This window comes from Branchiostoma floridae, chromosome 16 (genome assembly GCF_000003815.2).
Source record: "Branchiostoma floridae strain S238N-H82 chromosome 16, Bfl_VNyyK, whole genome shotgun sequence".
NCBI lineage: Eukaryota > Metazoa > Chordata > Leptocardii > Amphioxiformes > Branchiostomatidae > Branchiostoma > Branchiostoma floridae.
In genome coordinates, this window is record NC_049994.1 from 11,860,880 (window position 1) to 11,888,199 (window position 27,320).

Sequence of the window (27,320 nt, forward strand, 5' to 3'; positions counted from 1 at the left end):
CATCTATATATGTGACAAGTTTGAAAGTCCTATCATGAAATGCAGTGGATTTATAAACTTTCCTCATTAATTATGCAAATTAGTTGCTGATTTGCATAATTATTATTTCATTATGTACATTGTTACTTGGGCTATCTACATACCAAAAATCATGACGATCCATCTACACGTTCTCGAGTTATTCTCGTCCAAAGTTTGAAAGGAAATCGGCGACTGCAGTTCCAAAAAAGCCGCTAGGGGGTCCAAACTTACAGCATTTACTCTCTGCCCCAAGGACTGTCTACCACTCAAAAATCATAACCACAGCATGTCCAGAACACAAGATATCAAAAATTGAGGTTCTGCTGCAGTACCTTAGCAAGCCGCTAGGGGGCCATTATCGAACTTGACCTTTGTTTTCCCGACCCCTACCCACCTACCAAATATTATTGGGATCTATCCAAGGCTTCTTGAGTTATACTGTTAACACACACACAGACAGACAGACCCACAAGCCCAAAACATAACCTTAGCCATTCTGGCAAAGGTAATCACACGTAGTAGCTTAAGCAATTTGACGCTTCCTCATCATCTTGTTTCTTACCTTTAACTGTTATCCTGGTTGACTTCGACTGCGCTACTCCCAGACCGTTGGTGACCGTACATGTGTATTCTCCACTATCGTTCTTCTGTAAGTTAGACAGTGATAAGACATTGGCGCCGTTCTCTCGCAGCTGAATGCCGGGAAGTGATGTCGTCCCTGCCCTAGACCACGTCACTTCCGGCTCAGGGTTTCCTTCGGCGAAACACTTGACCTTGATAGAACCACTGAAGTCCACGGTGGCAGATTTAGATATGTTCTGAATGGTTGCTGGATCTGTGTGAACGAAGAAAATGCAAAAAGAATTTGCCGTGATTAAGGTGTAAAATGACTACCATAATGCTAAAAAGGTAACATTTGGTTACACTCTAAAGAATCATACTATTTCTAGTCTGAAGGATGTAGGTAACGCAAAACGTCGATTTATAGTTTACGGTTGGTACAATCTGTGGAAGTATGACCATAGAAGACATGTTTACTTACAAAGGATTTGTAGCCTCAGTCCAGCTCTCACTGTGTCGGTCACGTGCTCTACCACGCATGCGTATGTCCCTGCATCCATTTTGGTGACGTCATGTATGTTGAGTGTAGGTAACATGGCGCTGCCACCGCCATACTTCTTACTGGGTGATGTCAGAGAGACGCCATTCCGTTCCCAGCGTAGGGAAGTGATGTTAGGCTTGGCGTTGACAACTGTGCAGGTTAGACTGACTGACGTGTCCCAGCGGACGATGTATGGGTCTTCGGGCCCGACCAAAACCGTCGGACGTACTGAGGAGAAGTGGAAATAACAAAAAAGAATTTTTTTTCAAAATAGTATTACGTTTTCCGTTAGGCCCGCAAAAGTTTATTTTTCAGCAATCAAATTTATATCAAAGTTATGCATATATGTGACTGTAATAACACGACAGAAAGATGATACTTTGCTCTTACAATAGGTATTTGTTTCGAGGTAGTTTGCTTCAAGGAAGGTAGAGGTCGCTACTGCAGCTTGTCTTCCCAGACGTTGTAATAATTTCACTGCACTTCCCAGATATTATAATGAGAGAAATGTGTGCGGGAATTCTATCTAACTGTAATTTTATGTATCAGATATATCACATAAATTACTATTCTCTGGTAAAATCGTAAGACTGAGAAAGGAAGATTTTCTACAATAAGCAAAACGATATTTATCTTTCTATCAATATATGATTATGTTAAGCCTGGAAAGGCAAGCGCTGTGGTGCGACCACTTCCTTACAGTGGGGCCCTGGGTCACCAATAACACATGATACTTCAAGAACAGCCGGCGCCCTCCATCAGCATAGCCCCTATCCGGCAATACGTCTTTAGTTCAATTTGAGGCGCGAGGAAGGAGTAAGTAAGTCGGGTCAAGACCGTATAGTCCATCTTAAGAAATGAAATGTGATTGCTTTTGTCTGAAATCTTTCTTTCTTTCCATCAGTGGTGTCAATGTTTCCCTTCGCAGATGCTTGGAGCAGGGTTGTAGCCAGCCTGAAATCATTTTCAGTCCCCTTGATTTTTAATGGGAATCCTATCGAGAACCGAAGGCATGGCGTGACGTTGCGCGCAATTTCTAGGGAGTCTGGGTCCCAGAAAATTTTAAAATCAAGACCCTCTGAAACACTATTTCCTGCATTTTGAGGTGCACATTTTGCTTGTAGACTAAGCTGTTCAATGGCATCTGTTTTGGTGAAGAAGAACACATGGGTTTCAGTTTTTTTTATATCTTTACATATCAATTTTTGTGGACAGAATGGGGAAAACTTTTTTCAGTCCCCAGCTGCAAAATTCCTTCAAAGGACTGAAGGACAGGTGCTGGCTACAACCCTGGCTTGGAGCCTCGCAATATATGTGATCACATACATGTATTATTGGTATTGTGCATTACATATCTGTTTCTTTGTTGATAATTTCCATTAGTCAAACAAACATCTTTACACACAGAGCTTAATCAAAATCATGATAAAACAAAAATACACTTTGATTTATGTGCATGTAAGTAAAGTAATGCGTCACCAAATCAACGGCTTCAAACTTTTAGCCAAGCATTACCAAACGTTTTATTTTGTCACGGTATTCATAAACATTAAGCAGTTTGCTTTATTTAAAGCCTATGGCCATAAAGTTAGCCTGTAGCAATGAAAGCAACAAAATGGCATAAGGAGACTGTCTAATGTCGGCCAAACGACCAGTACTCCTAGTGTTCGCTTTATAACATGCGTCCATGGTAAGACAACTTTGGAAAGATACGTGCCTTGCATGTTTATTTTGTCATATGAAATGTTGTATTGTAAGGCTGATGAATCTATAAGATCGGTGCTGGTGATCAAATAGAACCCAGGAGAGTTTAGCTGGATTTTACCAGGTAGATAAGCCGTCATTGTCAGCTATTGCCAGTTTGTCTTCATTTCTTCTTGTCAACTTGGATACAAATTGGTTACGCTGTGTATAGATCACTGCGCTGGAGTTAACAGGGATTTGTAACGGAATATCTGTAAGGCATCGATTTTAGTCAAATACCATAGATCTTTGCATAAAGTACGTCGAATTGTTTCTCTTTCCGTACTTTAGTGAGAATGCATTTGCCTTCCACCGAAAGCTTTCAAGAAGTCTTACTGAAATAGATGTTCAATGCAGACTCGCGTATACTAGACATACAAATTTATGCATTCGCTAATTTGTAGATAATCAAAGTTATCATATGAAACTATACATTGATGAATGCATGTGACACACAATAAGAAAAATAAACAGGATATTCATCTAACTACTTCAGAATTAATCTATTCATTTGAATTTTGTATTGACCAAGTTCTAAGACCTAAACTATTTCAAGGTTAACCCACAATATAAAATGCGTATATGATCTAGCTCTATTCAAATCTGACACTTTCCATTTTGTCTGAGAACTACTTTGCGTAGGTAAGTGTAAAATCTCCCGTATCACATGGAGACACCTGGCGTACGTTGCAGTGTGGATCGTTCTCTAATGTCACTTGATTCTTACACAAACGCACACCATTATACAAAATGGCCTGCTGCAATCTATGCACATTTTCTCCGCCTCGCTCTTTTAAAGTTTGCCACATCGTGTGTGAGCGTTTATAAGTTATACTTGACAGCTTGACTATGCTTCGAACCTTCTTTAATTCAAAAGGTTGGCTATGAAATTCATGAAAAATGTCTAGTTCAAACCACTTTGATTCCGCCCTTTTTAACAACATTATGTTGGAGTCAGAAAGCAAAATAATACGACTTCAGGACATATAATATAATTTCAACAGTTATTCCAAAAAATATTTTTTTTAAAGTATATAGGTATAGATGTACATAACTGATAGGGTGATAGGGTGCCGGATGGGGGGCCTTTTAGTGGAGAGCTATTACTATGTCGTCTGGGCAGGACGTGGCGCCACAAATGTACATCTAGCATAACGGTAATGCTCTGGATATGACATGAATCACATTGGTTCACTTAAAGGAGTCCTAGAATTTTTGAGATTTTACCAACAGCTTTTGGGTGTGCTCCACTAAAAAGGCTTTATGAATTTATGATAACTTCCTTGACATTGCTTCGTATCTCACCAGGAGGTATTACAGTGGATTAATGTGTCGTCGGGTGATGGTTCAAGGCTTTATGTATCAAAGATTCCTACGAACTTCACTGTGTGCTTTACTATAAAAGCTCTATCAAAGCATTGGCTTTCATTACGTTATGCTTTCGTGTATCCAGAGTATCCTTATCCTTCATCAGTTGATGAATACTATGGGTTATAGAGCCTTTTTTGTTGGTCGGCTCACGGCTCAAGGCGCCTAATTGCTAAGTTATTCTCTGCAGCTAGTATGTTGTTACCACCTACAAAACCATATAGATATCAGTTAAACTACAATCAAAACATAATTCTAAACCGCAGTTGAACTGTAATACCCAGCACAAAAATTGGAATTATCCAAAAAGTTTATTGTTCAAATCCAGTCTTTTGTGATGAATGAGCAATCCACTACGCTTCTTAAACTTCACGTTAGCTTATGAAGATTCAGAATAACCTATACCAACACAAACAAACTTTGAATTTAATATCAAAGTATCATGTTAACGTTGTTGTGACGTGTTGATTGTCAAGGAGACTATGCGTTGTCAATGACACAAAAATCATTGGTAATTCAGCAGACTATATGCAAAAACTTCACGTTATGGGAATCATTGACTTTTACTTATAATTGCGTTGTTTGTGCAAGATTTGTATCATTTTCCTCTTGTCAAGGTGCATTGAACTGTTAATCGAGCGCAAGAGAATAATATCAACACCGACATATTTTCCATTAGACTTCAAATTCGGGAGCAATATGGCAATTATACAGAAATTGTTGCGATGATAATGTATTAGTCTGTGTAACGCAAACTCCGCTGTATAACGGGCCTAAGAAGCGCGATTAAATCAGGCTAATAACGTATTTGCCACAGGCAAACTTTCTGATCATTTTTTAAACATTGCAAAGTCAGTAAAGAAGTAGGAAAATATGTGCTTCAAAGGAAGTAATTTTTTTTATGTTCTTTATGTTCTTGAAAATGTATTGTGTTGGCTAACTGTATACAAAACAATGTTGTTGTTGTTTTATTGATTATGGCCATTGTGAATAACGATCTTTAAAGAGTAGCTTATATCACTTATAGCTTTTTATCATAATATGATATGACCTTTATATATATATAATGTTAATCTGTAAATTGCCAAAGTCAATAATTTTAAGTTTACACATCTAAAATGTATGTAATTCAGCCTTTTGGCTGCGTTGCGTACTTTTTCTTATACAAATAAACCATCCATTAATATTGATTCATTCATAACATGATTACATCCACTGTGTCTCAGCCTTGCTTTTCTTTGAAATCCAAAGCAAATTGTCTTCAGCTTGACTTTGCCTTACCTTTGTTTTCTTTGAAATCCAAATTGTCTTCAGTCTAAATTTGTCTTACAACGTCTCCTATTGGGGATCTGAAATTGTCTTCATTCATAGTTAGAGTATAAAAGACCTATTTCTTCCAGATCACTTCAGTGTGACTGACGAAAACTGGTGGATTCCATCTAAAACTGTTTCCAAAATCAGTTGATTTTGACCGTTTCCAAAATCATATCTAGTTGCTTAATGAGTAACTGCTTTTTGGCATATCTAAAATTACCTGGATGTCTAACCTACATCTACGGATTGCATTCACTCACCCATAACGTTGAGCCGCACGTATTTCTCCTCCTGACCGACAATGTTCAGTACAACCGTGATGACGTAAAGACCCTCATCCTCTAGCTTGGTTTCGTTGATTTCCAGTGACGCCTTCCCGACAAGCCGTGCGCGACGAAGCAAAGGACCATGGGAATATTCCAGGTTGGGAGAGTAGATGTAGACCATCTGAAAAGAGGTAACTGGTTATTAAATAAACAAAAGGATATCATATAAGATCACCTCTAATTATTTCTTTAAGAAAAGAAATACTATTGCCATTGATGTTGTAAAAATTGTATTTATCTGCTTTAGTTACCCAACGTGATAATTCATGTAAAATATTACAAAATAAGACAAGTGCTAGCGTAACTTTGTTAGCATTATAGTTAATGAGAGGCCTGTGTTGAGATAGACCCGTAACGGAAAAGAACATGGTGAATTGAACAAAGCAGACTGTACCATCTCAAGCGGAACATATAGCAACTACACTGATCTATGTTTTAGAACACTAAGAAACTGCAGAGGAACACATACTTGTATAATGCACCACGCGAACACATGAACAGACTAGCAAGTTAAGAACAATTCTAAGTGGCAAAGCAACAAAAGGCGCACGGTGCAAGTTGAAACATCACGATAATCCTTTACTGACTAGATTGTTTTAAAGGTGATATCTTACCTTTCTTTCGCCGCCCATCCCTCCCACCACCTTGGACCAGGTAATGGATATGACGGTCTCAGTACTGTCGTACGTGGCGGGCAGCGTCACACGTTCGTCCTTGATTCCATTCACGGTTTTCGGCACCTTCAGCCCCACACCAGCGCCCGTCGCTTCTGTAAGAATAGGTAATAGACATATCAGGCGCGGTCACCAGGGCATAGAGTGTACCTTTCTATATGCGCACACCATGGGTCTCTTTCCCTTTATGGGAGTCATACGGACGCTATATTATCAAATGAAATAAGTCACAGCATGTCAATGATGATGACAACAATAATTGTGACTCGTGTACGTTCAATTAACAGTATGATACGATTGACGACTACGATTTAGATGATACAAAATTCAGTTTTAAGTATACGATAATATGACAAAATCTTATCTTCATTATCATTTTGAGAATTGTATCATCTCTTCCGGTAAGGAATACTTTTAAGTATGATGTGATGACTGGCTGGTCAAAAAATTATATCATGATCACAATTCCTGGCGACAGCTGACCAACAACACTGTTTCCACCTTCGAAACTTAGAGGTTAGCTGCTTGTGATGCAAAGATTAAGGCAAGGAAAGCCCTTTAGAACCTTGAAGCTGTAAATGTAGCTATAGACTCTCCAGTCTCCAGAAGAAGTGGCTGTCCATAAATAACTGGCTGATCAGATAGGGTACAGCAAGCTTCACAGCAACGTTTAGATTGGAATAAATCAATACTAATTGAATCAATATCGCCGCTGTTTCATTATTGTTTAGTTATGGGAAATTTACATCCTCGGGCCGTGACACCCTTGGTTCATTGATTTATTAATTGCGAGATTGGCTTGTCTCATTTTAATGCTTCAAGCAAATACATCACTTACAGGCAGAGGAGTAGGTAACACACACAGAAGAGCATAGATGACTTGTAGAAATGTTGAAGTCTAAGTACAGATTAATGATGATTTTTTTCTGGAAAATATTGAGCGTTAAGGTGGTATCTCACTGCACTTGGGGCACCTGTATGGCACTGCGGGGTTTGTTCACTGTGGCACTGTTCTGTTAATTTCGTCGATTGTTTATGATTTAGATATTGCGTAGATACGTAAAAGTATGACTTAGAAGACATCACAAATGCCCAAAACGTAATCTTTTGAAACCCACAGTGGCGCACCGGTGCTCCAGTGCAATGAGATACCACCTTTAACAATGTGGGCAAAGTCAAGGCTACAAACCTAGAACTAGAAAGAAACTTGGAACATATCCAATTTCACGTTGATTACACCTCCTTGGCAATCTTGCTGAGTGATTGCTAGGTACATTGTACAAAGCAGCTTCTAGTTAAGATAGATCCCTATAGACATAGGATACTTCTAACAATGAACCAGCGTTACATCTTCTTTCTCGAGAAACTAAGGCAAAGCAAATCAAGCTAGCCGTACAAAAACACGTCAGTTAAAAGAAGAAACCGTGACAATTGAATTTTGTGACAGAGACGCATACTTTGTTATAGTCCAAACAATTTGATTAAAATCTAGCTAGCTTTCGACTTTTTTGTCAGAAAACAAATATGCAAACCTATCATCAACCATTCACTTATCAGAGTAAATATTGCCTTTAAAGGATGTCAGATATTTGAAAATTTAGAAAAGCTGAGTCTACTAAACTCGATAATGTAGACTCCTTCGGGGCGCAACGCTGCACCAAATGGTTTCTGGTGCCTCAGATGGACCGGTGATACACTAATTTGGAGGAAAATTGGATCTCCCCGGAAGTCTTTGTGAGATAATGGTGGTTGGCGCCTCATCAATAGTGATCACGAGCCATCGTAGAAAGCACCAGGCAACGAAAAGCCTCTTCAGCTAAGCTACATGTAATATTTATCCTATGTACGTAATGTAGAGGGCTAGTGGGCTATTTGAGTTGCATCATTACAAGTACATTTACTCAGCCATAATATCCGAATGATTATTTACAATATCAATCGTTCCTGCATTAGCTTTTAGTGTCTAAGTGATATATGTGGTCCCTATTACCACTGGCTTCGGGACTCCAAAACTTGTAGTCTCTTACTAGGTGCTAGTAGCACTGGCTTGCTATGGTGTAATGTGTATTGTTAGCTTTTCTGTTTATACTATATAAGCTACTACAACATGTTTTCATGGGTGTAATGCATGGCAAGTGCTTTCTGAATAGGTGCTTGCTAATGATAATGAATTAGGGCGTTAGTTAGTATATAGTTTGTGGTTTGAAGTAATATATACAATATATATTGATCAAGTAAAGGTATTCTATATTTAATATCTTGCACTTTTTTGCAAACGCTTTAGCATGACCGTGAACTTAACTGCCATTGTTACATTTCTCATCAGGAAGTACTTAGTAGCAATGGATTACTGACTGTTTTGTCTGATGCATAGCTTAAGGCCAAGGCTTGATGTCTAAACTTTAATTACTCATTCCATTTCATGTTAAATACTTTGTACTTTAGATAGGCTATATAACACCTTTATCGTAGATTTTCATTCAACTGTCATTGATATTGGGAATCTAAAGAATGCTTGTCGCCCACCATGGATGATAACAGCTATTGGGTTGTTGAGCCGTGTTGCTCGTATTGCACTGTCTTTAATGTTTATTTCCAGCGTTGTTATCTAAAGCCCATAAGCAATCGATACCTCTTACGTTTTGTAGATTTTCAATGAAGCTGCCATCACATTAATGTTACTGCCAAGTTTATTGTTTATCTTTCATCGATACCGAGCATGTTGTTAGCCCTTGCTTTGGTGGGCGGGAGGTGGGGGCTTTTTTATGAGTCTGTAAGGATGCTTTTTTATCATAATGATTGCAAAGTGTTATGTTAAGGCTATGGCAGTCTGAAAACTATTATGTAGGCCATTCGATTGATATAGGACCCAATATCTTTGTACATTATCGCGTGGCGCAACCGGCAGCGCAATGGGCCCCGGTCCAAGAGGTCCTGAGCTCGAATCCTGCCGAGACAGATGGATGCCAACTTGTACATGAAAGAGGAGGACTAGAAGCAAATCACATTGTCTTTAATTAAATTTACCAACCTTGCCAGCATTGCCCTCAGATACGCAAGCTTGCTAGTATTAAAGCAAAGAGCCTTTGTGTACATACATACATGTGTGTATAACCTCGGGTGATGGGTTGATGTGGGCCGCCAGTGTCACCGAGATAGGGTCAAGAAGATTAATTACATGCTTTCAAAATTCAATATCGATTTCTGGAAAATCCCTCGCGCAGCAGACAATAGACTCTTTTTTCGCTGTTGTCATTCTAAGACGGTTACTTAAACAAAGGCTGGTAGCATTTAATCAACACTTCTCATTTGTGAACTTTGACAGGGGCAATGTGGGTGATGGGTGAATACTAGGATCCATAGATAAAATGCAAAAATCTCAGATGAATCTTTGGTTTAGTGTATATTCAAGTATTGTGTCATATGTAACCGGTTTGATTTTACATTTTACAATTTAAAATCATTTTAAACACAATAAAAAGTGTAATACAGTACTTAAAATACTGTCAAAATAGTAACAAAGGTATAGACAATGGCAACGCACTTTGAGGAGCCGACAGTGTAATCCATCCAACATAGGCACCCTAAGCCACCTGCTCTAGGAGCTGCCCAAAATAGATCTTATGAAGGAATTGGGAAACATGGAGCGTGCTCACTACCGTGCTTTCCGTGGGACATGTCACAGGAATGATACTGAATCTCTTAGCTTTCCTGAAACCTATGAGTCTCGGAATAATATTCTATGTACATATGCTGTAATACCTTCCTACAAAAATGGACTTCTTGCTACTACGTGCTACAAAAAGAAGGTGATCATGCACGTAACTAAGTCATTATCCCTCCTCGTCTATGTTCTACCAGTAAAATGAGTCCAGTTTGAACCCAACGATGGCACACGAGCAGATGTTAAAGCAGTAATCAGACAACAATCGCTTTTGTTGTAAGGTTATCATTTTTATACAAACAACCAGATGAAGCAATGTAGGAAGAGTACTTTAAGCTTTGAGATTTACATCATAGGTTGAAATACATAAGCATATGACAGTCCAATGATGCCCAAACTATTACAGATTTGTCCCTGTGTCCCGGTTCCTAAGTGTGTCGCCTCCTCTACAGTTGCGGGATTATCTGTTCAGCGGGTTTCCATTCGAATGGTAACACCGCACTTCATCAGATAGAGATGCACCGCTGGAAACAAATCCGAGTTTAATTGCATGCATGAAGTGGCGCCTGGTACAGCTTAGTGTTGATCGTGAAGGCGCCTATTTAGGTCGTCACTGTCGCAACATTAGGGTGGCCCCTGTAGCGGTATTCTGACCAGTTTGCATGCATGGCATGCTGCTTCCTGACCTTCAAGGGGATTAGGAGCTTCCTAAGACCAGAATAATCTAGTTTCAAAGTTAACAGAATATGGCCTTTTGTAACATTCATTGGAAAATGCAAGACGGCTGTAGAATAAATTCAAAATTGGCACAATTCTTAAATATCTATTTCATACAAGCAAACATGTTGTATCAAATTATCTATTGTATAATCCAAATACTTGATTCAATATAATGTTTTCATTTTCCGGCCATAAACTTTTATGTTGAGCGTTAATAGATATAGACATGTAGGCGTTGTCTGAAAACTGTGATATTATACATTTTCAAATAAAAAATAGCTCTACTGTGAATACAAGATATGTTATTTTATTCCATGTTCTTTGAGACATGATATATCCAACAGAAGTTCACATCCATGACAGCCAAAATCCATACTTTCCGGTACCATCTTCATTTAGAACATTAGATTATTTACCATTGCCCAAAAAATTGGACTGCAAACAATTCAAATATAATGCTGTTGATTTTAGCTCGCCAAGAATATGTACTAGAAACGACATATACATATTTGAACTTTAGAGACGTAAATGGTATAGTACTTTTAGAGTAAGGGTGACTAACCAATCATCATTTTAAGATGAGCAACAGGACAATTGATGTAAATCTCTTGAGAATGAATATTGCATTTGTCATAGTATGACAATGACGTATTCCCTCTGGACTTGACTTTTGACCATGTAGATTGCCATAAATCAGAAGTGTACTATCCTGTGGGGCATTGCAGTTCGTAATAACTCGTTGATGATTGCAATGACAAATGTACGGCTTGTCCAAGTTCGCCTTTTCATCTGAAAACTTAATTTAGGATTTTTGTGTCGTAAACGTTTAAGCATTTTTCTTTAAGAAGGCATAAAATCACATTGATGGAGGTATGTGTACATTATTTGGAAGAGATGAAATTGAAAAAAAGGCAATCACAGTCACACATATTATACTTATAAACGTATTTAGAAATATTGACAATATTGTCCAAGAATACGATACAGGTGCTTGTGGGAAATTGAAACATGTAATATAATGTCATCACCAAGGTCTCTTCAATAGAATTAATGTAATATACTTTTACATAAATTTCTCCAACTATCTTGATATAACCCTTGCTTTTTATGACACCTCATTGTCTGCCCATTTCGTGAACTATATTATCACACGAAAAAAATTGTACTTTCATAATTCTCACCATATCAAAGAAACTCGAACAGCCAGGTCGTTATTCTCACGGCACCCCAGGGGTTTGCTTGGTTAACTGATGATTTGAAGCGGAAGGTTTCTATCATCTGGAGCTACAATGTAACGCTTGGGAAATCATGCAGTAAAGTAATTTCGACGACACTGCACCTTGAACGAGACATGCATGAAATACAGCAATTTCAGAGCGTCAGAATCTTGACTTGAACTGACTTGGAGTCTCAAGATGGCTGTGGTTATGTTCCTCAAGGAAGGTTAAGTCAATGGGGGATATCAAGAACAAATAGTATATTAATTCTGAATCAACAAACTACGATTCCGAATATAAATGCACAAAAGATTAAAGAATTTTGCAACGAACGTCCCAGATTGTACTTTTATAATATCTATATTTTAGGTTTACATTTGGTTGTTCTAAATCCCAAATCATCCTTATCCTCATCCTAATCTTAAAACATCCTCATGATCCGTTGACTCTCCGTAGCATTGAGTCTCTCAACAACATCCATCATTGCAAATACACAGTAGATCCTGCGTAATGCAATCTTAACTGCAGTATTGACGTAACGACTGGGAGAATGTATTTCAGGAATAAGGTAATTTCGCACCTCGTTAGACCTTCGTAACCTGTGACAAGAGCACCCGTTTACAATCGGTAAGAACATGTTACAGTGATGTACAATCTGTAACTCGTTTTAACATCAATGCGTATATGGTAAAGTTATTACATGCTTAACATGCTTATTGCAATGTTTAGAATATTTTGATCATGTCCAGATTTTGAAAAAATCATCATATCATCACCACATCATCATAATAACCGATGTTGATGTCGTAAATTGAAATTGTCATCTTCATAATCAACTTCCTTTATCATCAAGCACCAGACGCTGTCAATATTCTAGACCGGCTGTATTGTTTATTTTAATGCCACTTACCAGAAACTAAAATTAGGCATGCATTGATATACTTAGCCACGTTCTTAGCCACGTTCTAGTCTAAAGTTATCAAAGCAACCATGTAAACTGTATTGCCTCTTAGTAATCTGTAAATTGAGCTAAATTACCACTTATTATGCTAAATGCATAATCATGTATATCAAGAAGGAGGAGGACACACTATATGCTTGATTAAGTAGACAACACGCCAATTCCATATTCTTGAGACCCTCCACATCATCTAGCGATGAGACGCAGGCGAGAATGACCAACTGAATCTGGAAATACGCCGCTCTTGCCTGAGGTCTGGCTAAGAGAACATCAATCTTCAGTAACGGATTTTAAGAGCCATCCCATCGAATTGGATGAAGGTTGGAATAGGCAGTAAAGTAACGGAAGGTTGAGCTCATCCCTGATTGAATAGCCTGAAGAGTTGGAGTCTTTTAATCCTGCCTCAATTCAGAGTGATCATTCAAGGACACTTCTTTACTCCCCTGGCATAATTTATCGTTCAAACTTTGTAAAGATACAGGTTGTAGATTCCAACTTGATTCTGCCAGTATAACATAACTTATGCTATAAACATATTGACTACAATTGGGACTCATAGTCGTAAGGTAGCGAAAGCACACAATTAAATGTAGATCCCGATTTAGTTTGTAAGCTAAAATATCATCCTACTTTTTCATCCTTCAGTGATGAAAGCTTTTTTGACTGCTTTCTGATCGAACAAATAAATGTACAACGTTGAACAATGTAGAGTCCTAGATACATTTAGATAATACAACAGTGAATAAGTTGAAAAACTCTGATCATACTTCAGAGGTAAAAAATTGAATCGTATTTATCTAAGATGTATTCCTAAATGCTTTGACCAAAATCATTTTTACTCTAATGAATAAAGTTTAGTTTCAGCTTTTACTCAGATGTGAGGTTCACGATCTCTCTTGGAAGGAAGTAATTGCATGCCCCAACGTGCCTCGAATTAAAAGTACCCCGATTGAATTACATCTCTGTGACTCTTGCGTTACTATGGGAGCCCTAGCCCGTTACTCTCAATGTCGACATGTTGATAGATTGTGTGGGACGAAAGTAATAAAATATTGGTGAAATCATCGGCCGTAAAAACAGAAGCTGTGCTAGAATAGCTGCATGGTTAATAATAGATTAAAAGGAGACAAATTGGACACGTCTAAAAACTCGCAACATCCTCGTCACTTGGAAAAATCATGAATATGTGCATCAGTGCTAGCTTAGTATCAGTAATTTATGATAAGTAAAACAATAATCAAGCCGTGAAATATTGTAGAGTTCATAACAAGACGGGCTTATAACCAGAAGATGAAAAAAAAAATTTAAATGAGAAAATGAATCAATACACTTCTTGCCCCAAAATTATATGTTGCCAAATGCCGTATGTCGTATTTAATTGATGTAAAATAAAGCTACTAGTCAATTAGGTACCTTTAAGTACAGTCAACTGTTTTGTGCCGACCTATTTTCTTGATTAAATGTAGACGACTATGAATTAATGATCTCCATGTTATGAACTGTATCGTAGCTAGCCTCTATTACTTACAAATGCGGGGACATACTTCAATGTCTTATGAATACTTAATAACCAAAACCAGAAACAGATGGGATTTAAGTCACTGGAAAGTGTGATTTGGTTTTCATTTAAAGGGAAATTGAAGATCGCCCGATGCCTCATCCACCTCGAGTAAAAGCTTAGCATTTTGTATCCTATAGTTCTGCTAGAACGTACATTCATAGAGCGCGCAGTTGGGCAGTAATTTTGCACAAGATACAGCTACACACAAGGACCATTTTCACGCATCTATGGCCTTATTGCGTCATTATTATGCCTTTCATTTTGATTTAACACAGTTAACTTTTTTCAATCTTATATCATGCATACATATCATTCGAACGATTGAGTGGAATAATTTATTCCATGTGTGGGATTAAAAGACGATTGCCTGCCTCACGTCTTTCGTAGCTCTCAATCTTAAGATGTACATCTGAAAGGACTGGACAAGGCTACCTCATAGCAATTATTAAGACTGTAAACTCAAATTTGCATCTTATGTCTCTAGATGTTATAAAAAATGTTATAACCTTCGTTCTAACAGGGCACTATATCAGGTAAGATTGTAGCTATAAGACCTCATGATTATATCTTAACTTTCGGTATTTACCTCCACCCCTGTCGTAAAAGTTACAATAGTATGACCCTCTTTGACTCTCAATAGCTTGACCAGACGGTACTGAACAAGGTTATGAAATATTAACAGAGATAATTCCTTTTAATGGGCCCTTGTCTCTCAGTAAAGGGGCGAAATGAGATTATGTAATTAATCGATGGAGAGATTAAAATCGAAACAACTTATCTTAGCAACACTTACTGGAAAATAAGATACAGTCGGATATGACCCATATATTAGCTATACTAAACATATTGGACCCATTAGTATGTATGTTGTTATACCCGAGATCGACTTTTTTCTTTCAACTTTCGCGTTACTAAGTATTCTACCTGTGTATATAACGAAGATTACTACTTGATTCTTTGCCATTTCTTGAACACTAATGGAATACTAGTCTTTCTGCAATTGCGTGAACATTCTTCCAGGTTACAATCACACAGCAAATCCTCAAGAAAGAGATCCGGAATAAAATCCACGATTGCAGGGTTATCTAAATGAATGTATCGTGCTCTGTATATATAGCAAAAGTAATGGATGATACTGCTACAATTTGACAACTATCGTTCATTTTCTACAGAATTGAAACATAATACTTTTCCGTAAGACGCCCATCGTATCAAGTGTGTTCCTGTCTACGTTTGGCATCTCCCCAACGGCATTAATTTGACACAATGGTAATCAGTTTCGTCCCGATGCAATCTTCTCAGGTCTGACCTTAGAGCACACGCTGCGGCAAGCGGACACTCCATCTCCGTACTGCCAGCGCTACTGCAAGGCTAGCCAACATCTGTCTTTGGAAATGTAATTGAGTTTAAGGTCAGCGGAGAGGTGAAGAAAAATATCAATGGTATCGGAGTAACGGGTGGAGATGCTGTTATAGGAAATGTAATGCTAGCTGTATCGTATTGTCTTGTAGCTGTAAATCATGTACTTGTATTGATTATTCTACTTCTATGATGAAAATCATTGTTGAATTACAAAGATTTGCAATACAATTATGAATTGGTCTGCATCTAAGGATTAAAAACAATATGGGTCTGTATCTAAGGATTAAAAACAATATGGCCTTAACATCATACATTTGGTGTTTTTTGGCAATATTCCGAAACGTTAGCAAGGAACATTGAAAAATCAACAAGAGGTTAAGACCTTTTTATGTGTAATAACCATTCAGTATGTATGAAGCAGATTAAATACATTAAAAGGAAACCGTATACACACTGGATCGTTATAGAAGTTATATTCTACGTTGTTTATACTTGTTACCTCTGTATGTGAGTTTCAACTAAAATGAATACAGAGTTACTCTATCAGATTATATCAATGAAAACCGGCCTATCAGTAGTCCTCAATCACTCAACACCATTTTCTGGTACGATAAATTCATCGGAAATGGGGACAAATTGAACAAAATGCTGGTAAGAAATCAATATCAATTGGAATGACTTGCCCATATAGAAATCACACTTTGTCATGTGAGCAACCAATGCACCGTGCACCGTATATTCTTTATTCATTTCAATATATTGCGAATTTTGAGCCACAATTGAAGTTCTCTCTCCTTCATTCTCTCTCTCTATATATCTCTCTCTATCTCTATCTCTCCTTCTCTCTCCTATTCTTTCCCTCTCTCTGTGTATTTTAGCATCACCGCAAAAGTATGCAATTGAACAGTGTCTTTTTTCCTACCATACGACAGACAATGAGTACATTTAAAAGCAATGAGCGTTGACTATTACCAGGTATCATTTCGGACATTCAATATGCAAACTATACGCATTTTCAGCCTATCCTAATATAAATTTTCTTTTTTTAGATCATACCAAACAATGTCATTATTGCACAACAACCTTACGTGGCTTGTTGAATATGAAACCAATATAACTATGCCATATATGTGTTCACCGACAAATAAAGTTTGATGCCCAGGCCCCGGTAGTGTAGTCTTACTGGATCTTCTTACTTTTGGGAACAACATCCTGCTAGAATGACTTGTCATGTGTCATCATTATCAGTACACTTTACCAGAGGCTCTCACATCAAACACCCTAACGTTATGGCCATTATTGCATAATCCTTATGGTCTTAGGCCCATCAAGGAAAATGCCTCAGACGATTATCTGCACTAGTAGATGTGCACAACTGCTAGCTGTAATGTAAACTTTAACGACTAAGTCTGGAAGCGTACATGGAGAAACATAACGTTAATGGTGGCGTTGAAAACCGACAGTCTATATAGCAGGTTATTGCTAATTTATCGTATCATTCCTTACCACTGACTATACTACTAGAATCTTATATGGCAGAAACACTGTATTGCAGATCGCGGCTTCGTTCAAGCCTATCAAGCACTTTGTGTTGATGCAAACGTCGTAGTTATATTTTGTATATATTTTGCTTTCGCATATTCCTCCGGTTTGTGTTTGGAATTCGTTTACTGATGTCATAGATGAATAAGAAAGCACATAGAAATGCCTTGAGGCGATTCAGTATGGTAAATGAATTCAAACGAACGTGGACTGCAGGTACAATCGAACAAGGACTGATTTTAATACTAGCGAATCTCACCCAGACATAGGAAGTTAGGTAATCACTTGTTCTATTTTGTAAGTATGCTATGTTTGTCTGGTTGAACTAGTTGTGTGGTTTAATGTACCCATGGTCTCCTGAAAAATATGGCTTTTGTCCTGAGAGTGTATACCTGGCTAAATAAATAAAAAAATGAATGAAAAATGAAATGAAAGCCCTAATTTGGAATGGATTTGATCGATCTCAAAAGTTACCCAGGCATTTTATTCTAAACACCATTGGTATGCTGGTCCGGTATCGGTTTCATGCCGGGAGAACTAATTGATGAAGGTACCATGCTCGGTAGCGAGCCACATTGATCAAGGAAGTACCGGAGGCAATTCATCACGTTCAAGTGCAGGGTAGAGAAATCTTTATTCGTTATTCAACGATATATCTTGTTAAACAAAGAGCGAGGAATTCTCTTGCTCGTATAAAATCCGAATACATTCCTCACCTTCAAGTGCAGGGTAGAAAAATCTTTATTCGTTATTCAACGATATTTGTTAAACAAAGAGCGAGGAATTCTCTTGCTCGTATAAAATCCGAATACATTCCTCACCTTCAAGTGCAGGGTAGAAAAATCTTTATTCGTTATTCAACGATATTTGTTAAACAAAGAGCGAGGAATTCTCTTGCTCGTATAAAATCCGAATACATTCCTCACGTTCAATTGGAGGGTAGAGAAATCTTTATTCGTTATTCAACGATATATCTTATTAAACAAAGAGCGAGGAATTCTCTTGCTCGTATAAAGTCCGAATACATTCCTCACGTTCAATTGCAGGGTAGACAATTCTTTATTCGCTATGCAATGATATATCTTCGTATATATCTTCGCGAGGAATTCATAGCTTGTATAAGATACGCATTCGTGAAAAGTTAACTTGTGTGCCCATGCGGGCTAGAGATCGACTAAAATACTTCTCATTACTGATATTAAACGTAGTTCCTTATATATATATTTGATTGGAAACTAGTGTTATAAACTTTAATTACTTTGAGACTGTACCTACAATTAGCTTTCGGGCATGATTTTGCAAGTAAACGTTTATTGTTATGTTATAATAATCTATATCGATGTAGAAAACCCAATAAATATGACTATCAAATTAAACTTTTTTTCAAAAGCTTCGAATGAATACAGCCGTAATGCAGTTATTGCAACATAGTGAACTCTTACATCATTTTACATATTCTAAAAACATTTCTTTAGCTGAGACGTTTTGAGTTTTCTGCTCCACCGGTCTGTTCTTTTAGTACTTAACTTTGAGGGTATAAAGGCCACGGTATAACAACAAACAACTCTTTACAATACTACGCCGGCTGGTTGGAATATGATAAGAGCTTCCTGGCGTGCGCATCCTTGAATGTCAGCACCTGCGGCTAAACTCCAGTCATCCAGGCATTGCAAGTCGTACCCTTTCCCGCACCGAGACGTGAGGATCATCCACTTTCCGTGATTACCGCGCCTGTCTCGTCAATATCTGAGGAGTAATTCACGCCCACGTTTGGTGATTGGGAAGGATTGCACTTAAAAGGATTACTGTGTCTCAGAAACAGTTCCTTGACGTGTCATATACGTATAGAATAGCTGATCCAGGGTGTTTTCCCGATCTTGCATCAATCCATCCAGAACCGTCTCCCGCAAGGATGACCTATCGTCAATGGATACTATTCATCCTGATGGCCCGTTCTGATTGCATTTTTCGGGATATACATAACGGTGACATACAGGCAGCCCTATCGACCGCATGACTTGGTGTGTAGCACCCTCCATAGATTAGGCCAGCGGTAAATGTCAGCGCGATGGGAAGATCCTACAGTAAGTCACGGGGGAGATGTTCAGGAGCAGTATCGACTTGGGCCCACTGTGCAAACCCGCCGCTTATAGCCGGTGCAAATGCCACCAGATGTATGACTAATTTCCATGGTAAGCCGTAACGGACATGTTCAAATGGAATATCGACCTCTGGTCCCCAGGTAACAATCTGTCTGTCAAGCCTGATGCAAATGTTACCAGGGCAGTGACTTATTCAGCAAGCAGTCGCTATCTTTTTCTTATTCAGCAAGCTTTAGTAGACGCAAACTGTAAATTCCTCAGCAAGCAATCGTGATATGTGACTTGTCAATGAGCATTTGCAATCTGTGACTTTTTCAGCAAGTAGTTGCAAACTTTTACTTCTTTAGCAAACAGTCGCAATAGTTGACTTCTTTACAGCAAGTAGTTCCAAACTTTGACTTATACAGCAATTTGTCGCAAACTTTGTCTTCTTAAGCAAACTGACTTATTCATCAAACAGTCGCAAGGAAAGTTCAATCCTTTAGTGGCAATTGCCGACTAAATCAGCAAGCCTTATGGCTTTCTACTTAGCAAGCAGTTGCAAACTTTGGCATACTCAACATGCAGTCACAAAATGTTACTTATACAGTATATCTTTGTAAGGTTCACGGCCTAGGGAAATATAAACCAACATGTTGAAACTATCGACATTCAGCCAGCAGTTACAATCTGTGGAATATTCAGCCAAACATACGGCAATGACATATGCTGGTTAAAGACGACCCGGTTGCTACTGATTAAGCCTAAAGCTTTTGAACATGTTCAGGCTAATACCATAATCTATACCTACAGTACACGACGTTCCGCTACGAGTTCTCAGGCGTACAACATAATACAACATATTTGGTCTCATCATGTCAACCTGAACTTGCTCCTGCTTTATTTGAAGGAGAAAACATATCATTAGTTTTTGCAACAATCATTTAGTATTAGATATTTAGAATGCTTTATGATACTGATGTCTATATAGACCATGTTAGCAATAAAAGTGAATATCGTTGTGCTTTCATTCTTGTTGAGGCAGCTCTCTTCCTATTTACTAAAACCGAATATCATATCACACACAGGTACCTCCACATATATTATCATCTATCATAATTCGTTCACAGCACTTTATCAAACACAGTGTTCAGATAGGTTTGCCAAGTAATACATTATCCCATTCACTCCACTGCCTGCCGCTAATGTACAACAACTTGATGATGTATTAACGGTAAACATTCGTCTGCTGCCCCGAGGGATGGGGGCATCTAAGGTCACCAAACTAGTCAACATAACAATACAATACCCATTCGCATAGGTAGAGAACGTCAGTAGCCAAAGGGTATGCAATATGTACGATAAATGATTACAAAACACCATATCAACAGGATAGGAATTATCAAAGGGGAGAAAACATTATCCTCTTCACAATTGGAATATGCAAACTATCTTTCAACTTAGCATTAAAAACAACGTTTTGTTTCAATTATTTACTACATGTGAGGCTATATTCTTGAACTGATTAATGATGATAAAACTATAATTGCCTTCATTTTGATACGGAGATATGTTTATGATATCTTTAATTAGTATCATTAGTTATGGAAAGACATTGTGTTAGATAGTCGCAATTAACTGATCGACTTATAGACCCGCCCTTTTCTCATAAAATGACGCCTGGTGACAATAAAATATGCCTGGGTTTTAATAAGGTCGTTATTCCTTTCAAGTACAGCCTAGCTATACTCTAGATTCATCTCACATGTGGGTTTTCCCCATGATGGATGACTTCCGTCTGACTTATGTGAGTGATCTTTGTGATGGCATGTTCCTCTCAACATCATCCATCATGGAGGATGTCATCGCCTCGGGGTAGCAAGGTCATAGCTCGGGTCAATAACATGTAAATATACAGTACAGATGTCACCAGCCGGAAGAAGAAAACGACCTAGGGAAGGGCAAAGGCAGGTCGTAGAGTGACGCTCATGTATGAAGCGGTTGATGGTTTTCATAAAATGGCACCTGATGGGATTCGGGGTGTGGCTGAATCTTAAAGTGATATTTGTTCAGGTCATGCTTTGCACACAAAAAAATACGTATATTGCTTCGGAAAAGAGATGCATGTATTTTGTTTTAGATAAAAGGCATTTACGCACAAACAAATTATATTGATCGTGTTCTTATCAAAGCACTTCAAGGAGGTATATTGTCGCTTCACTCAATTACTATACAGAAAGAAACTCTTCAAATTAGGACAAATGCCTGCATACACATTGACATTCTAACTCATTTCTTTCAATTTCCAATGATATATCTTGCAAGTATATATCTTAAGTGAACGTAAAATGGTTTTAAAGTAGGTTAATGACTTGTAGACTTAGATATTGTGATATATTTCTTCATGGTTTCTGGTAAGAACGTTGAAATGATATTTTCTCATCTACAACATGGATTCGCATAACTCTTCTCTGTTCTTTATGACCCATGGGCTTATCTGAAATCAGATAGTGCACCTGGTCATGGAATGGATGGAACATGATGAAAACATGCCGAATGGTCGTGTACCAAATGAGCAGCCCCGGTCGGTTCAACGCACATATCGAGTAACATCCCTATTGAGTTGGACTAATTTACCCTTCGAGCTACGTACGAAGCACTTCTGAATTCTCTCTTAAATCAGAGCAACGAATATTCTGTCTGTTTTTCTCTTTTCTGTCTGATAGATAATCATATGTATATTCTACCCCAACTATTTGCAAACCTTTTCAAGGTGACGAAGTAATTGATCATCCGACCAAAGAGCTGCCATCTGACATCGATCACAGACATGGCGTATATCTTTATTTAATTTTTCTGGAACAGCGTTGTCATCTGAATATAATATCATATCAGTAAACAAAGGATTATTTTCATCGTTTTGCCTTCTGTATTAGTATGAATAGATCCTTGGCAAGCATGGCTAGGAATTATTAGAGAGTAAACTAATAGAACGAATGAGGTACATTTTCAAGCAGCAAGTTGACGAAACATACAGAGCAGTTAAGTTTTAGTAGGTTTAAACACCTCGTGTTATTTTCCAATGAAAATTTATGTATTCCTTTCACATAAAACTCGTAACGTCTTTAGTTACGCCTTTGAATTGCGGGGCTCCATAATCTCACTAATGGCACTCATCAATTTAAGGACGGAAGTACTCATGACTTGCACTGTATCACCAGAGTCGTCAAGTTACTTCAAAGGAATTCCGCATTGTACCAGGTCGCACTCAATCTTCCTACATGAAATTAAACTCGAATCATAGCCATGAATGACGATATGAATGCTTGATGAAATGTCTTTAGTAATATTTGTCAAGATCAGGCACTTATCGCATGAGTACAGATACGGTTCGGCTGATTTCCGTAACAGGATTGTCCTCCGCCTAGATGGATGGTGCCGGATCTGGCCCGCCCGTGGCGTTTGGTAGATATTTGCATTCTGAAGGCAACTGAAGGTCATTTGTGGAATAATAAGTGATGCTGTTTGGTTTACCAGCGTGATTTCAAAGATTCTAGGTTCAAATCTGTATTCATTGGGGCTGGTATAGGGTTGTTTGGAACGTTTTATGATTTATTTTACGTACATGTACTTGTAATTAGCCTTCGAGCATGAACCTGCTATAAACGGTCTTGTATTATAAATCATGATAATTACTGAGCGATTGTTTGGCTTCATCCACTGATCATGCAGTAAAGTTGCTTTTTTAATCTGTAGCTAGAATCGTATGCAGTAGCAACCGTCCCTCCATAGACGATTCTGGGATGTATCGTTCTAACGTTCGTCATTTATGGTCACTGAAGTCATAAAGAAAGGGATGGTTTGAAATATATCGTCATTGTATACATTAATTCATTCACCGCGGATATGTCCATCTCTGTTCATAAATTACAAAAAATTGCTCGTGGAACTCTTATTGTGTACTCTGGTAATGTGATTTCAGACATATAAATTTGTTTGTTTTGTTTTGTTTTGTTTTGTTTCGGCCGACTACTCTCTCTTCGCAGCCAGGGGCTGAATTGCGAGGAGCTTACAATAGGCGGGGCTAAGTCTCAAGGGTCTGAAATGGCAGCCTGTATACAGCGCCTTATGACCTCAATACGACAGTAATTGCCCAAGTTGCGAATAGAGGACTGTAGGTTTTGAGCCACTCACACCGGGAAGGTCCCCTACTCTTTTCGATAAGTGCGGTAGGTTCTTTAATGTGCGTATGGTATGACTCTCCCTAAACATGGGACCTCCATTCAACGTCCTTTCCGAGGGAACTGGCAAACCAGAACTTCTAATATATTGCACCCCCCCCCACACCCCCCGGTCTATTACTGTGAAGCTGGGGTGAGAGAATGATGAAATGGTTCCCTTGATCATGTGACGTATTCAGGTCAACTTTGGATCCACAGGCCGCATTACCGCTGCAATAACGTAATGACTTTTGACGGGAGATAAATCAAATTGTCCCCGTATTTACATGTTTCCGATATCTGAACCGCAAAGCTGCACATATCGGTCTAATAAACGTGCAAAATCTATGAGCCTCAGTTCACAGGACGTTTACAAGAGTGAACAATCTTCAGACTAGCCAATGAAATGTATATATAATTAGTGTTTCAAATTAGATAACTCAAATAGTTAATGATTGATGATTAGTTAACTCAAATAAATAGTCAAAGGTTGATCATTTCTATTAAGAGCTGCATCTCGCTTATTATCATAAGCGAGATGCAGCTCTTGGCAGAAAGAAGTATCTTTTTAAGGTGCTCTGCTTATACATAGAACAAATATGAATATTAAAGAGTGTAGTGGGGAAATACACAATAATTGCCTTTCACAAGGGTACAGCATCCTGGTAGGGATTCCAAACCAGTACCCCTAAACTTAAAGTAAACAACCCAAACCGAAAGAACTGCTTGTCACTTTGCCAATGGTGTCAAAAATGTATTATCATTCTTATCATAATGATATTGTTGATGATAATGTATATTGTGATAACAGGTTTATCAATATACACAGCGTGGTAACTAATTCTGGGCCAACCATCTTATTATTTGATTGCTGCATGAACATTAACTTAAAAAAAAAAACGAAACAAATTAGATGTCAAAATGGTCGATTGACACAATTGTTTTGGTATTCTAATGATTGAATTGTCTGTTTATCTTTATTGTCAACTCAAATTAAGAGGAAGGTGCTTACGCTTTCCTCTCATGTGTCTACCCTGCTTGATTCCATCAGGCAATATCGCAGAACACATGCCCTCCTCCCCGGTCGATATAGAGGTGCTACGGGGTCATGGATCCATCTCCGAACCTAAATTGTGTTCCCAGCAATTTCATGTGCATACATCAGAGGTCTTACTTTGCCTTCCTGATGTAGATGTGAACGCCCTTGCTCTGCCGGGTATGCATTTTTAACGACGTATCCGAATTGAATAAGAAACATCCGAGTTTTCTCCTATGGGGTCACAACACTTACCATGACCCAATTAGGTATTGATATCACCACCGCGGGTTAAAGTATCAGGAACGTATAGGTTGAAGGAAAGGTTCACTTTTTGCTGTAGATCAACTCTGTTTTTCTAAGAATTCTTGGATTATGCCGCCCGGGCTATAGTATGGTATGTATGATAAATGATGCAAAAAAGAACTAGTCATACTAATCAATATTTGGGGGCTCCCTTCTCAGGTACACGTAGCATGAACTCGTTAAATTTCTTTACACTCAGCTACATGTTACGAAAAAAGAGTGTTTCAACACTTGGGCTAAGAAGATGTGCTTGGACCAAGAATAGGCGCCAACAATATTATTTTATATAAAAGGGAACCATCCTTAATTATAATCTCATGTCCCATTTTGTGATATATGCGACTACACATAGATCTATCTCACATTTGAGTCAGTATTCTAGTATATCATTTACACTCTTTCAACCAACCAGTTGCACGTTTTCTAACCTGATGTCATCACCCTGTAGCTGTTCTTGATAGACACACCCGAACTTTCCCAGTTAGCGAAGGTAATTTGCTATGGAAGCGATTCCCCCTCAAGCTATAAGCCAGTACGCACGGCCTATTAGACGAGAGGCCATTAGCAATGGGTGGTACACTGCCTATAGAGTATCTATCTGATGTAAAGGTATAATGGTTGCTGCTCTCCAGCCTCGTTTAACCACAGACAGATATACCGATACTACAAGGTACGCAGTGCTACGTAGTGTGTTATTCTATCATCTATCTATCATCTATCTATCAAACTCTTCTGTTATAAGGTGGGATCCATTGAATACGTTGCTTAGTCTGTGGTCAATTGAAGTAATGAATGAATGAAGACATTTATTGCATATTTTTGCCCAACCGATCTAAGTACAGGTAATGTGATTGGTTGCGTATTGCATGGAAGTGTAATACCATTGATATTGATAAAAAGTTTCACTGTTGTTTGGACAAATAATGTTAGAGCATATTTTTTTCGTTGTGACATTTCTTTAATCGCACATGGACACATTGTTGGTATTTCAACAGCACTCATGCATGGCTGCTTGTAGAGGAAATGTACTATAGTTTCACCAATGATATATCTATATCACTTGTCATAGGCTGGTTTCTTTATAAATCGTGCGAGCTAGAGCTGCTCATAGCATTTCAGACAAATTTGTAACATTAATTGGCCACCCTTTGTGTTAGATACACCTGCCTTTTGTTCTTGGACCGCCCACATCATATAAATGGCATTCGACACCGCGGGACAACAATACACGATTACTATACTCATGAATGAATAATGACATCGCCCAGGTACCGCCCAAGCCTTACTGGTAATCCAGCCGCCACACATGTAATGCAACCTACCTCGTACCATGTCTTAAAAGATTACAGAAAAGCCCCGCTGACACCATCTACTAGAGCTGTGTGTGAGCAGGCATATCCTGTAAAGTAAATGACACGATGAAACTCGAGGATGGTGACGAAACAGCCTCATCCATTGTAGGTCGTTTGAGTTTAATTTCGTGTGATTTCCAGAAACAACGAGGGACAATATTCAAGGACAATCTTTTCGGTAACAAGACTGTTAAATGTTGTACGACATATGCACAACTGTATATCACAAGTATGACGATCACGCACGAATATGACATGGCCCTTCGAGAACAGTGCATCCACATCTTATATTGTTTTCGCGTGCACATCTGGAATGCCATATCCTGGCTGAACCTACAGCAGTCCCACCCAATTAATCTCCCCTCACGTTGAACCGTAACAAACCTGTAGGAGGATATATTCCCCATTCGCCATCCATACCAAATCACATGATAGATGCCCTGCCTGCAGCGAAATGAATTAGATCCTCATCTCAATAACTCCTTACATTTATCCCTCTCAGTTATTTCCTATTTTCCATTACTTCATAGTCAGCCATATTTTACCATGTTTCTCGTTTTCATATACTAACTTATTTTACGCGTTTTTCATACCCTAGATTATTTGACATGTCATTATTATAGACCTCTTACTTAAAAACTAGAGCTCATTTCAGATGCATTAGCACCACCGTAAATTTTATATGGTCGTTTTTATGTGACCATATAACTCACCTTATCTTCTGACTGTATACAGAAATATAAGGTATAC

At 38.3% G+C, this 27,320-nt stretch overlaps 1 protein-coding gene across 1 annotated transcript; it reads right to left on the bottom strand.

The window, feature by feature from the left end:
• Positions 1-530: 530 nt before the first annotated feature.
• LOC118432769 (hemicentin-1-like) lies at positions 531-26,550 on the bottom strand. The gene is made up of 5 exons (XM_035844388.1): positions 26,541-26,550; positions 6,489-6,643; positions 5,809-5,995; positions 1,064-1,351; positions 531-856 (listed from the first exon to the last, which is right to left on the bottom strand). The coding sequence occupies exons 1-5, from the start codon at positions 26,548-26,550 to the stop codon at positions 531-533; spliced, it is 966 nt and encodes a 321-aa protein (XP_035700281.1).
• Between the last annotated feature and the right edge of the window lie 770 nt (positions 26,551-27,320).